Raw genomic sequence first — 12,404 nt, forward strand, 5'->3', positions numbered from 1 at the left:
AGCAGCTCTAACATCTCATACAACCAGAAACTTTCCCCCAGCAAGAGACTCTGAAGGCACAGGGCTGAGTAAATTCCCAGCACATGCTTTTCGCTGCGCACTTATCTCCATGAGTCATCCTCCTTTGAAGCAAAAGTCTCATTAATCCAATTCAAATTCCCAACATCAGTAAATCATTTGCCTCTCAGCACTTAAATGTCAGTACCAATTAAATACCAACAGCAACTTAACTACTGATAACTTAACTACTGTGATATCTTCACAGCACTCAGGAAATCCAGTCAGAAGCCCAACTAGCATTAATTCCAACACTCCTTCATCAATTCTAATTTACTCACGTAAAGAAATGAGGTAATTGGCCAGCCACACTGACTAGCACCCAACTGGATTGAAATAACTCTACAAGCAAACTAAAAAGGAACAAACTGAGCTGCAATCCACCAAACCTGAAGGATGTCTTCACCAAAGCTTCGGGACTGTCCAGCTGCGGCAGCTCATCAGCTAGGATTTCCTCGGGTGGCCGGGGGTCGTGAACGATCGTTGGCTGTGGCTTCTCCTTGACACTCCCTGTGAGCCCATCGATGAGGGAATTCCACAGACAGTTCTGTGACTTAGACCCTGCGGCAGGAGACAAAAAAGATGTGCAGGTGAATCAGTAGCAGATTCCATCACCATCTTAGGATTTTCAAAAGCAGAACAGGGAAATTTATACATTTCTTACAATCTCTGCCAACATCAGAGGGTTCCAGAAGATACTGATCAGGCAACATATCAGGGAACCAGGATTGTTTGTGGGGTTTTTTTTGTTGTTGTTTATTTGTTTTGTTTGTTTTATTTGTTTGTTTTTAGTGTGAATGCAGAAAATAGGCTTACACTCTAAATATTTGGGTTCTAAGCTAAATATTATGAATATATCCTGGTCTCCTTGCTGTGGTCATCCAACCCCAGACTCCATATAGAGGCACAGGCTTCAGCAATTTGGAAGCATACAAAGGACTTCCATTTAGAGAAGAGTGAAGATGGTCACACATAAGTCTCTGCTATGCAGCTCAGCTTTTCTGAGGCCCAAGTATAGAGACTCCCTTCTGTGGAGACACCCACCCCAAAGAGGTATCTCCTCCAAGAACTAGAACCCACCATAGACAGGTTTGTTTCTCTGTAGGATCAAGACCCAAGGAAAATTACACTGCATGCATATCAATACCCTATTATACAAACACTTCAAATATACAGGAAGAACATTAAAGGTAGACATGAAGAGAAGATGGTGTCACAAAGGTAAAGACTAATCAGCCAGGTGATCAAGGTCAACATCTACAGTGATAAGTCATGTTGATAGCATCTACCATTAATATGATTATGATGAAGATGGCACTTTACCTCTGTGGTCTTCCTCCCAAAAACCCATAACCCCAGTCCAGTCATGAGAAAAACATCAGACAAATCCCAATTGAGGACTACTCTACGAAGTACCTGACCTCTACTCCTCAAACTATTAAAATCATCAAAACAAGGAGAGTCTGAGAATCTGTCACAACCAAGCAAAGCCTAAGCAAACATGATGATTATATGTATTGTGACATCCTGGAACAGAAAAAAAGATATTACATAAAAACTAAGAAAATCTGAATAACATATGAACATTAGCTGATAATATATCAATATTGATTGATAAATGCATCATACTAACATAAGATGTTAACAACAAGGGAAACTAGCGTGGGGTATATGAGAACTCCTTACTACCTTCACAGTTTTTTTGCAAATCTAAAATAGCTCTAAATAAAAATATTTTTAAAAAGAAGTCCATGAGCAAATTTTTAGGAAAAAAACAGAGGCCAGAGGGCAGAAACTCCCATTACCATTGGCTTTTGTAGGTTATGCTCTCACCAGGGGAAAGGAAGACTTTACTTCTGCCCAGAGACACCGTGGGGTCACCAAGCTGTGCACCCATGGAGCTGTGTCCATCCAGAAGGGGATGGCTTTTTCTAGCTCATCCATGTAGAAGGGAGTGACTTTTTCTAATTCACACAAAGGCTCTTCATGCTGCATGGACTATGAGGAACAGTGCCAGCTAATGTCCACAGCTCATGCGACAGGTGAGAAGAAAATAGATTCGTGTGCAAACAGGGATGCCTGCCCCCCAGGACTCTGACCAGCCACCTGCAGCTGACCACAGAGGAAACCACCCTGGTTTGTCGTGCCTGAAGGGCAGCTCTGCCACTAAGATCTAAACAACTTCACACCCAAAGGGGAGCACCTCAGGAGGATTCCTAAGCCTTCACCAAGGACACCCATGGGGTCAGCAAACTCTTTTAATGACAGTAAGCCATGACTACCCTTCTTGGGGCATCCCATGTCCAAACTGCTTTTGTGTCAACCAAAAGAAAATTAAAGTAAATTAATGGCAGCAAATGGACCCCTCTCACCTCTGAAATGCAAGATAGCTTTTTAAAAGCCCTAAATATTTATATTAATAAGATCTAGTCCTAGGTTAATGAAGTTCTGCTTCTATGTTAATGAAGATCTGTTCTATGTAAACTAAGGTCTAGTTCTAGGAGGAAGAACAGCGGCAGGAGCCTGTTCTCCTAAATTCGGTCTAAGTAAAGGCCTTATAGAAAACTCCCTACACGTTTCCCTTCGTTACTTCATTTATTCATTCAATAAACATATATTGAATTTCCACAATGTGTCAGGTTCCAGCCTGGCCCTAGAAATAGAAAGATGAATGTGACAATATCCCTCCCCTTGGGAACAGTCAACCCAAGCAATTACAATAAACAGGGAATACTCCATGACTGAGGAGCAGACAAAGTGTCAGGGGGGCCCAGACAAGAGCTCATGCCTCTACCTCAGCGACCCAGGGAAGGCTCCATGGAGAAAGTGGCATTTGATCTGGGTCTAAAGCATAAACAGATCTTCAGCAGATGGGGAAAAGAGGAAAGAGCATTCATTGAGAACAGCATGTGTAAAGGATCAGAGATATAATGATACAGCTTATTAAGTCTGGGAGAAGAAAAGAGGATGGAGAGGCCAGGGAAAAGGCAAAGGATTGCTTGGGCCAGTTGTAAAAGGTATTGAATAAATGCTAATTATTTTAGACTTTCTCCTGAGGCAAAAAAAATAAATAAAATTAAAAAATAAAAAACTAAAAATCTGTAAGCAAGACTGTGGCAATGTGGCCGTATCGGAGTTTCAGAAAGAGACTCTGGCATATGTAGAGCAGTGAACCCATAAGGAATAGCAGAGTTATCTGAAGGTTCCATGAGTCCACATGGGAGACAGGTGTTTTATCTATAGGCAAAATAACAGCCTTATGTATGTATACATGTATGTATATATATATATTTGACTTTCAAATAGATGTGATTAATAAGCTATAAACTCATTTAATAGCATTAATGAATTCATAATCACTTTCTCACCATTTTCCCAATCAGTGAATAAGAAGGATCATGCAACCCAAGCCATCTCTCCATTAGGGGTTCCAAATGACATTTGATGACATCTCCAAATCTGTACCAACAACTACAAAGATATACTAACAGGTTTGAAAGAAGACTGTGGTAGAAGCTATAAATAGGATCCACTCAACATCCATTCCCAACTCCTTCTCACTTGTCTTCCTCTTCTTTAGAGGTTGGAAAACTAAATACTTGATTTCCCAGCCTACCTTATTGCCATGGTTAGCCACGTGTTATATTTTTGGTCAATGAGATGTAGGTGAAAATTCCTAGGAAGGGTGTCTCTTTCTAAATACAAAATGTAAAGACTCAATAGAAGAAAAACAGCTTTGTCCTATCAAACTCTGCCTTTCCCTCTTTTCCCCTTTTGCCCTTCTTTCTTCTTTCTGCTGGAAGATGGACATGGTGCTGGAACTGCAGCAGCCATGTTGTGACCATGAGGTGACGAGCATCATGAAGAAAGCCTAATCTTACAGGAGGAGGGAAAAGGTGGAGAGAACAAGGCATCCCTCACAGCAAAGTTGAGCAGCTGCCTTGGACCTCCCCACCTCCAGACTTCTTTATATGAAACAAAGAAACCTCTATTTATTACACTCTTAGGTCTTTCATTGCCTGCAGCAAAATGGATTCCTAACTGATACACATATGCTCATCGCATAACATAGACATGGTCCCCCATATCTAAACTCTGTCATCTGTAGGGCACAAGGAATTAATATTTTAACAAATCCTTCACCCAGTGAAAGGCATAATTATGTTGCATACTTTCCTTGTGGTGAAATTGTTAATTTGTCAAATGCAAGCAGTTGAAACACACCACAATTTTTATAACTGTTTTTTCTTCATTTTTTATTAATATTCTGGGAAATTCAAAAAAGAGAACTGCCCTAGGCTTATTTTGACCTTTGAGAGCCCAGAGAATAATTACTATCATATGGTGGCACATTATTTTGGGGGTCTTGTTTTGTTATTTTTGGAGCTCCTTGTTCAAGAAAAGTTTGGGAACTAGTGGTACAAAGAATGTTCAAGTTGGGAGGTACACATGAGCAAATTAGCTGTGAGAAAAGGAGGGGTTTAGAAAATGCCAGTGACAGAAGGAAAAAGATGGTTTTGAAAAACAAGCAAGTAAAATCCATAAGACTTGGTGACTGTTTGGGTATAGAGGACACAGAAAAGGGAAAAGTCAAGGGGGACTGAGTTTTCTGTTGGGCAGCCAGGTAAATTGAGGCGCCATTAGAAATTCTGAGGGCAGAATAGCATGGCAGCCCATAGTTGAATCATGTTCTGAAAAGTTGTGTTTCAAGGTAGAAAATACAGACAATGATCCTTTCCATATTCATGAAGCGAATGCATGCAGATGACAAATATATGATTCAAAGGAGAATACTATATTTCAGTGAATACTTCTATCACGACGGAGATAAGAAAAACGTTCACAGCTTAATGAAGTAGAAAAAAATCATCCTTCTTACCAAACTCAGAAGATAATAAGAAAAGTTTTAAAGAAGTGAAATAGCAAAGCCCCACTCCTGGCCTTGCATTTGCCAGCAGTTACCCCACGTCATGCAAGCAGTAATTAAGTAGAACATGGGCTCCACCACATCATAAGAGTTCGTTTAGTGCAGTCTCACCTATAAACTGGCCCTTGGGCATCAACACCAGAGAGGTCCTAGAAGCTAGCAGAATTTTTCTTATTTCTGTTTTAATCTCTTTCAGAAGGTAAATTATTGGCAATGGCCTGCTTCATGTGGAAACACTTAACCCAAAATGGGAAGGCGTAACAATGTCAGAAATGCTTGGGGGATGAGTCCACTGACCAGCGCCAACCTTCAAAAGATGGAAACTGATGTTTGTGCCCCCATACTGTGGCGCAGTGCTGAGCACTTCAGAGCTCTGTGCTGGCTACTTCAAGGCAAACCAAAACTTCTACTACACTATCCCTGCCCTCAAAAGGCTCCAGAATAGCAGGAAAAGTGGCACTGGTAATGACCAATTCAGCCTTAAAGCCAGTATTTGGAAAAATGAACTGATCTTCCTCTACCCCCATCCCCATCCTAGCCATAAACATTGTTAAAAAAAAAAAAAAAAAACTGTTAAAGATTTGGCAAAGACACAAAATGGTGGAGTAGGAAGTTTTACAGATGGGTCTTTCCATCAGAAAAATTAATGAGGTGGAAAAAGGGATTGGAATTGACTAGGCGGTGACTCAAGAACCAGATTGGACATTTAGACCAACCATAGGTGTACCAGGCAAAGAGAGAGGCTGCCCGGAGCTCAGCTTTCGTGAGTGAGTGAGAATCAGTGACCAGCCCCCATTCCTCAGGTCAGGGCAGTGGCTATAAAAATGCAGCCTGGACTCCAGGAGCAGCCAGTGGGCACCAGGGCAGGCAACAGAAACTGCACCTCAAAAGTTGGGGTTGAAGGTTGAGGCCAGTCTAGGGGATCCCTGATGGACCAGCGTGGATACTGGCTCCAATTTCAGCCTTTGGACAGCAGAAGCTTCCAGCCTACCAGCAATATCCACAGGAAAATAAAGAACCAGTGTGCCTTTTTTTGGTTGTTTTTTTTTTTTCCCTGAGTGTGAGTGTTTCCTGGTCTGGCAGATACCTTGGTTTCAGCCCTCTCCGCAACAGCAGCTTCCAGCCTCCTACAAGGCTTTATGTCCACCAGGAACATAACAAGCCGTACACCTTTTTTGTTGGTTTCCCTTATTTTATGTATGGGTGTTTCCTGGTTTAGGCTATTGAAGTTAAGTTAGCATCAGATCAATACAAATCAAATTGTAATATATTTAGGATGTTAAATGTAATCCCATGGTAACCATGAAGAAAATATCTAAAAAATTTACACAAAAGGAAGTGAGCAGTGATTCAAAATAGAAGAAAGGAGGGGCAAAAAAAGGTATAAGACTTACAAAAAGCAATTAGCAAAAGTGGCGGAAGTATGTCCTGCCTTATCAATAATTATCTTCAGTGTAACTGTATTAAACTCCCCAATTAAAAGGCAGATTGGCAAAACAGATTAAAAAACATGACCCAATTATATACAGTTTACAAGAGACTTGTCTTAGATATAAAAACACAAACAGTTTGAAAATAATAAGATGGAAAAAAATTACATGAAAATAGTAAACCAAAGAGAGTTGGAGTGCTATATTAATATCAAATAAAATAGACTTTACATGAAAACATGTTACAAGGGACAAAGAAGGACATTATAAATCAATAAAAAGTTCAATTAAACAAGAAGAATAACATTATAAACATCTATGCACCTAACAACAGGGTCCCAAAATACATGAAGCAAACATTGACAGAACTGAAGGGAGGAAATAGCCAGTTTTAGAATAAAACCTGGAGATTTTAATACATCACTTTCCATACTGGATAGAACATCTAGATAGAAGATCAGTAAGGAAATTGAGGACCTGAACAATACTATAAACCAACTGTATCTAACAGACATATAGAACTCTTCACCCAACAACTGCTGAATACACATTATTTTCAAGTGTGCATAGATCATTTTCTAGAATAGAACATATATTAGAATAAGAGAAGTCTCAATACATTTAAAAATGTGGAAATCATGCCAAGTAACTTCTCTGGTGATAATGGAATAAATCTAGAAATCAATAACTGAAGGTAAAGTGGAAAATTTTGAAATATATGGAAATTAAACAGCAAACTCTTCAACAACCAAGGCAGTAAAGAAAAAATTTAAAGAGAAATTAGTAAATATTTAGAGACAAATGAAACTGAAAATAACAACATACCAAAACTCATGGGATGCAGCAAAGGCATTGACCACAGAGAAATTTATAATTAAAACCATGTATATTTTTTAAAAAAGAAAGACATCAAATTAATAACCTGATTTCCTATCTTAAGTAACTAGTAAAAGAAAAGCAAAGAAAACCCAAAGTTAGCCAAGGTAAGGAAAGAATGAAGATTAGAGCAGAAATAAATGAAATGAATTGGAAAAGAGAAAAACAATTGACAGAATCAACAAAACAAAAAGTTGACTCTTTGAAAAGTAATCAATAAAATTGACAAACTTTAGCCAGACTGACAAAGGAAAAAAGAGAAAATATGTAAATAATTAAAATCAAAAATGAAAATAGTGGTATCACTACTGAGCTTACAGAAATAAAAGGATTATACAAGAATGTTATAAGCAATTGTATAACAACAAATTAGATAATCTAGACAAAATGGAAAAAAATCCTCAAAATGCAATATCACCTAAATTGACTCAAAAAGAAATAGAAAACCTCAACAAACCTATAACAAGTACAGGTATTTAATCAATAACTAAAAACTTTCCCCAAAGAAAAGTTCAGGACCAGGTGGGTTCACTGGTGAATGCTACCAACAATTAGGGAAGAATTAACACCAATCCTTTTCAAACTCTTCCAAAGAATTCAAGAAGAGAACACTTCCTAATTTACTCTATGAGGCCAACAATACCCCGATACCAAAGCCAGATAAAGATATCACGAAGAGAAGAAAATTACAGACCAATTTCCCTTATGAATAGGGATGCAGAATTCCTTAACAAAATACTACCAAGCTGAATCTAACAGTATATTAAAAAAATTTTTCACTATGACCAAGGAGTGTTTATCCCAGGAATGCAAGGATGTTTCAACATAGAAAATCAATCAATATAATATACCAACAAATTGAAAGAAGGAGAAAATAAACAAGTGACTACCTCAAGAGATGTAGAAATGATATTTGCTAAAATCCAGCACCCTTGACTTATGAATAATTCATAAAACTAGGAAGAGAAGGGAAATTTCTCAACATGATAAAGGCCATTTATGAAAAACCCATAGTTAACACTGTACTCAATGGTGAAAGACATAAAGCCACCTTCTTAAGATCAGGAATAAAATAAGGATGACCACTTTCACCACTGCTATTTAATATTGTACTATATTTCTAACCAGAGTAAATAGGCCAGAAAAAGAAAAAAAAAAACATACATATATCTGAAAGGAAGTAGTAAAATCATCTCTATTTTCAGACAACATGATCTTATATAGAGAAAATCCAAAGGACTCCACAAGAAAACTACTGGAGCTAACAAATGATTCTAGCAAAGTGGCAGGGTACAAGATCAATACACAAAATTCAATTGTGTTTCTATACACTAGTAACAAACAATCCAAAGAGCAAATTAATAAAACAATTCCAGTTACAATAGCATCAAAAAGAATAAAATATCTAGGAAAAAATGTAACCAATGACATATGCTGAAAACTACAAAAGACTGCTGAAATAAATTAAAGGAGGCCTAAATAAATGGCAAGACATCCCATGTTCATGGATTGGAAAACATATGATAAAATGTTAGTGTTACCCAAGGCAATCTACAAATTGAATGCGATTCCTATCAAAATGCCAGAAGGCGTTTTTGCAGAAATGGAAAAGCCAGTCCTCAAATTCACAAGGAGCTGCAAGGACCCCAAATAGCCAAAACAATTTTGGTAAAGAACAAAGTTGGAGGATTTATACTTCCCAATTTTAAATCGTACTATAAAACTACAGTAATCAAGCAGTGTGATACTGGCATAGGCTTTTGTTTACAGAACTGCAAATTGTGTCTTATGAAATTCAATTAATAGTTGCTCTGTAGATACTGACCAGTTTTGTCAGTTTTGCAACAATTAAGCAAATTCAATTCAGCATTCCCAGTGGCCTTATATATTTGTCCACTTTTGGATTCTCCCTCAAATCAGTTGTAACATCATACTGGTTCCCCCATTAATGAATGAGTTAAATAAGATCTTTGACATACATTCACCTCATATGTATGAATGCTTTTTAATTTAGCAACACCAAAGTCCTTATGCTGCATGGCCAGCATTTGATGCGCTCCTTGAGAAATTTTCTTATAATTATCTGAGCTTTATTTCTCTTGGAGCCTAACTTTTGCTGCCATACATGGCCATTTTCATTCAGAGGGTTTGTAGAAAGCTCTGTGGCACCTTCTTTTTAGGCAGTAGAGATCTGTTGTGCTTTATTTTCATTTTAGTGATTTTTTTCCTTCTCAACTTTCAAAAGATTGAATCAATGGTTACATGCTAATGAGCCTTTACCCAGCTCTTCTTTGAGCATGGAATACTCTTGTATTGCCTCACTCTCACACCTACAACTCCACACTTTGCCTTAGAGGCTTTCATCAAACACACCTCCTTCAGGAAGCCTTCACTGGTTGTCCCAGCTGGAACAGAACTTCACTTGTTTTTGAACACTTTCCACTTTCTAACTTTTTTATAACTATATTATGCTCCTTGAGAAAAGGATGATGCCCACCACTTCTTTATAGTTTACATAGCCCTGTGCAGAGGATATACTCAAAATAACTATTCTATATACTACTCAACTACTGAACTGAATACAGGTACAAAAGACCTAAGAAAGGTAATATGCGCATACCCCGTTTAACAACAACAGAAGTATAGAGAAAGTATCTGCCAAAGAATCTGTGGACTGTCAGGGCTGGCTTCAGTTGAAAAGATGGATTTTGAAGGATGAGTAAGATTTGAATAGCTGTAGGGTAATAAAGATAGGGGAAGGGTAGGGAAAGAAGGCATAGAGGTAGGAAGGAGAGGAGTAGCCAAGGAAACAAGAGTTGAGCAGTGCCTTACTCAAGTATGATCAAGGTCTGCCAACACATCAGTTCCATTTAACTAACCTGAATCGAGCACTTATTATATGCAGGGCATTGTGTTAGATGCTGGAAAAACAAAAAAGCCTCAAGAGCTTAAAAAGATAATGCCTGTGGTAGTTTGAATCCTTTATCCCTACAAACAAATGTTCTTAACCTTGATCTGTGTTCCTGAGTGTATGAGCTAACAGCTCCTCTCCAAAATGTCCCTCTCAGCTGCTCTGAGATCCTTCTGTCTCTGAGTTATCTTATAGGACTCCAGAGATTTAATTAAGACCCACCCTGAATGGGCGGGCCCATATCACCATGGAAATAATTTAATCAAAGGTCTCACCCACAGTTAATTGAGTCATATCTCCATGGAAACACTCAATCAAAAGATTAATGTGTGCCCTCACAAGAATGCATTGAAGAACATGGCTTCGGAGGGACATAATATATCCAAACCGGCACAACCAGCCTCTCCTCGTTAATACAATGTCCATCCTTCATCAATGAATTTATTATCTTAAACCCTTCTTTAATCTCAGATGGCAAATCCATCTAGTGGCCACCTGAATTAACTATGGTACAGTCACAAAACTGAGTCCTACACCACTGAGGTATATGCCAATGAGAAAGATCCGTATGAACTAATAAGGAGTGATTTCCAAGATGTATTGATAAATGAAGAAAAAAGCAACATGTAGAAGACTATTTATATTATTTTCTCTTTACAGTAAGAAACACGGGGCAGAAATCAAGAGAAAGTACTACTGCCAGAGCATTAAAAAGTGGGCCAAGAGAAGCCAAGGCCAGGGTTAGTGTGCCCAGTATGCAGCCAGAATCTCAAGGATCACAACGGGCCTGGCCAGGCCCATCCCAACTCAATTTGGTGTGAGCCTTTTGGAGCTAACAGTCTTTTCTTTGAACTTCGGGAAAGAAAATGAACACTTCCTCTGATTCTCCACAAACGTGGGCAGAGTACTCTCCAGGGGCACTGGAAAGGTCTGCTGTGACAAAATAAAAATAAAATTCCCCTGCTCTGATTTATTTTAAGCTGATTCTGAAAGCATAAAATGTTTCTGACTAAATAGAAGCCAAATTACAGAAACAGATGAAGTCACACAGGTCTCTCTCAATGATATCAATAAAACCCATGAGGGAATGCAGAGGTAAATGAAGCCTTAAGATTATCAAAAATAATGCAGCTCTGGTGCAAGAGACAAGCATCCCCCCTACAGCCAGCTAACAAGAGGACATGTATTCACTTATCTTTGCAAAAAGGCAAACGAGAGAATGAACCAATGAAAATAGTTACCTAAAGGGATGCACTTGGATCAGGAAGGACAGGACAGAGATAAGAGACATTTCACATTTGTACATACTTTTTTCTTTTGAACTATGAAAAGTTTTAATATTCAAAAATAAAATTAAATCAACAGATTTTTAAATTCCTAAAACCGAATACATATAGAAGCAAATAAAACTGATGATACTGATCAAAAGCGGTGGGTTCTCTACCCAATGTGCTCAATGACCAATTACTGAGACATCAGGGTTTCAAAGAGAAAAAGTTTATTGCTAGGCATGAAGCAGGAGATCAGATGGCCTATTGGCCTAAAAATCTGTCTCCCTGAACTGCAGTAACTTCAGTAGTTTTATAGTATCGAAAGATGGGCAGGTTTTAGGATAATGAGCACTATGGCTTGAGATGGCAAGGTTATAGGTGATCTAATTATTGAACATGTGCAGATTATTACATGCAAAGCCACAAAACATGTCAAAAAATGGTGGCCTTACTATGATGATGGGTGTGATTTTTAGGATTATAATGAGGTATACGTCACTTCCAGGTTAAAGTCTAAGATACTGCACATGTCAGGTGTACCAATTTTGGTTAGATCCAACTCCGTCTAGCAAGATAGTTTTGGAATTGGGGGCACTTAGTTCTGGGCTGACTCAAGGTCCTTCATGAAAAAACATTAGGGGCTGTCCTTAGTGATCATAAGACTCTAAAGTTATAAAACAGGATAACGGGGTACAAGTGGGGAGGCAGTCACAAGGATTTATAATCACAAGATAAAGTTATATAATTATATAGTGATTATCAGAGATCAAGACAGTTGGGCCACAGTTCAGCAATTTCAGGTATTTCCTTCTGGCTATTCTAATACACTAGAAAGTAAAAAAATATCTATATAATGATTCAGTAATCATAATCATTTCTTAAATCCAAATGTCTCGGTTACACTGACTATATATCAAACTGATAACATAACC

At 38.2% G+C, this 12,404-nt stretch overlaps 1 protein-coding gene across 3 annotated transcripts in view; it reads right to left on the reverse strand.

Moving 5' to 3' along the window:
* The window catches only part of PDE1C (phosphodiesterase 1C), a 567,042-nt gene that overhangs the window by 429,747 nt on the left and 124,891 nt on the right, over positions 1-12,404 (reverse strand). For all 3 annotated transcript variants that reach the window (XM_037837021.1, XM_037837022.1, XM_037837023.1), the window contains exon 3: positions 447-618. In XM_037837021.1, the coding sequence (XP_037692949.1) occupies positions 447-618 (172 nt within the window). The remainder of the gene's footprint in view (positions 1-446; positions 619-12,404) is intronic.

Source organism: Choloepus didactylus, chromosome 5, assembly GCF_015220235.1.
Source record: "Choloepus didactylus isolate mChoDid1 chromosome 5, mChoDid1.pri, whole genome shotgun sequence".
NCBI classification, from domain to species: Eukaryota; Metazoa; Chordata; class Mammalia; order Pilosa; family Megalonychidae; genus Choloepus; species Choloepus didactylus.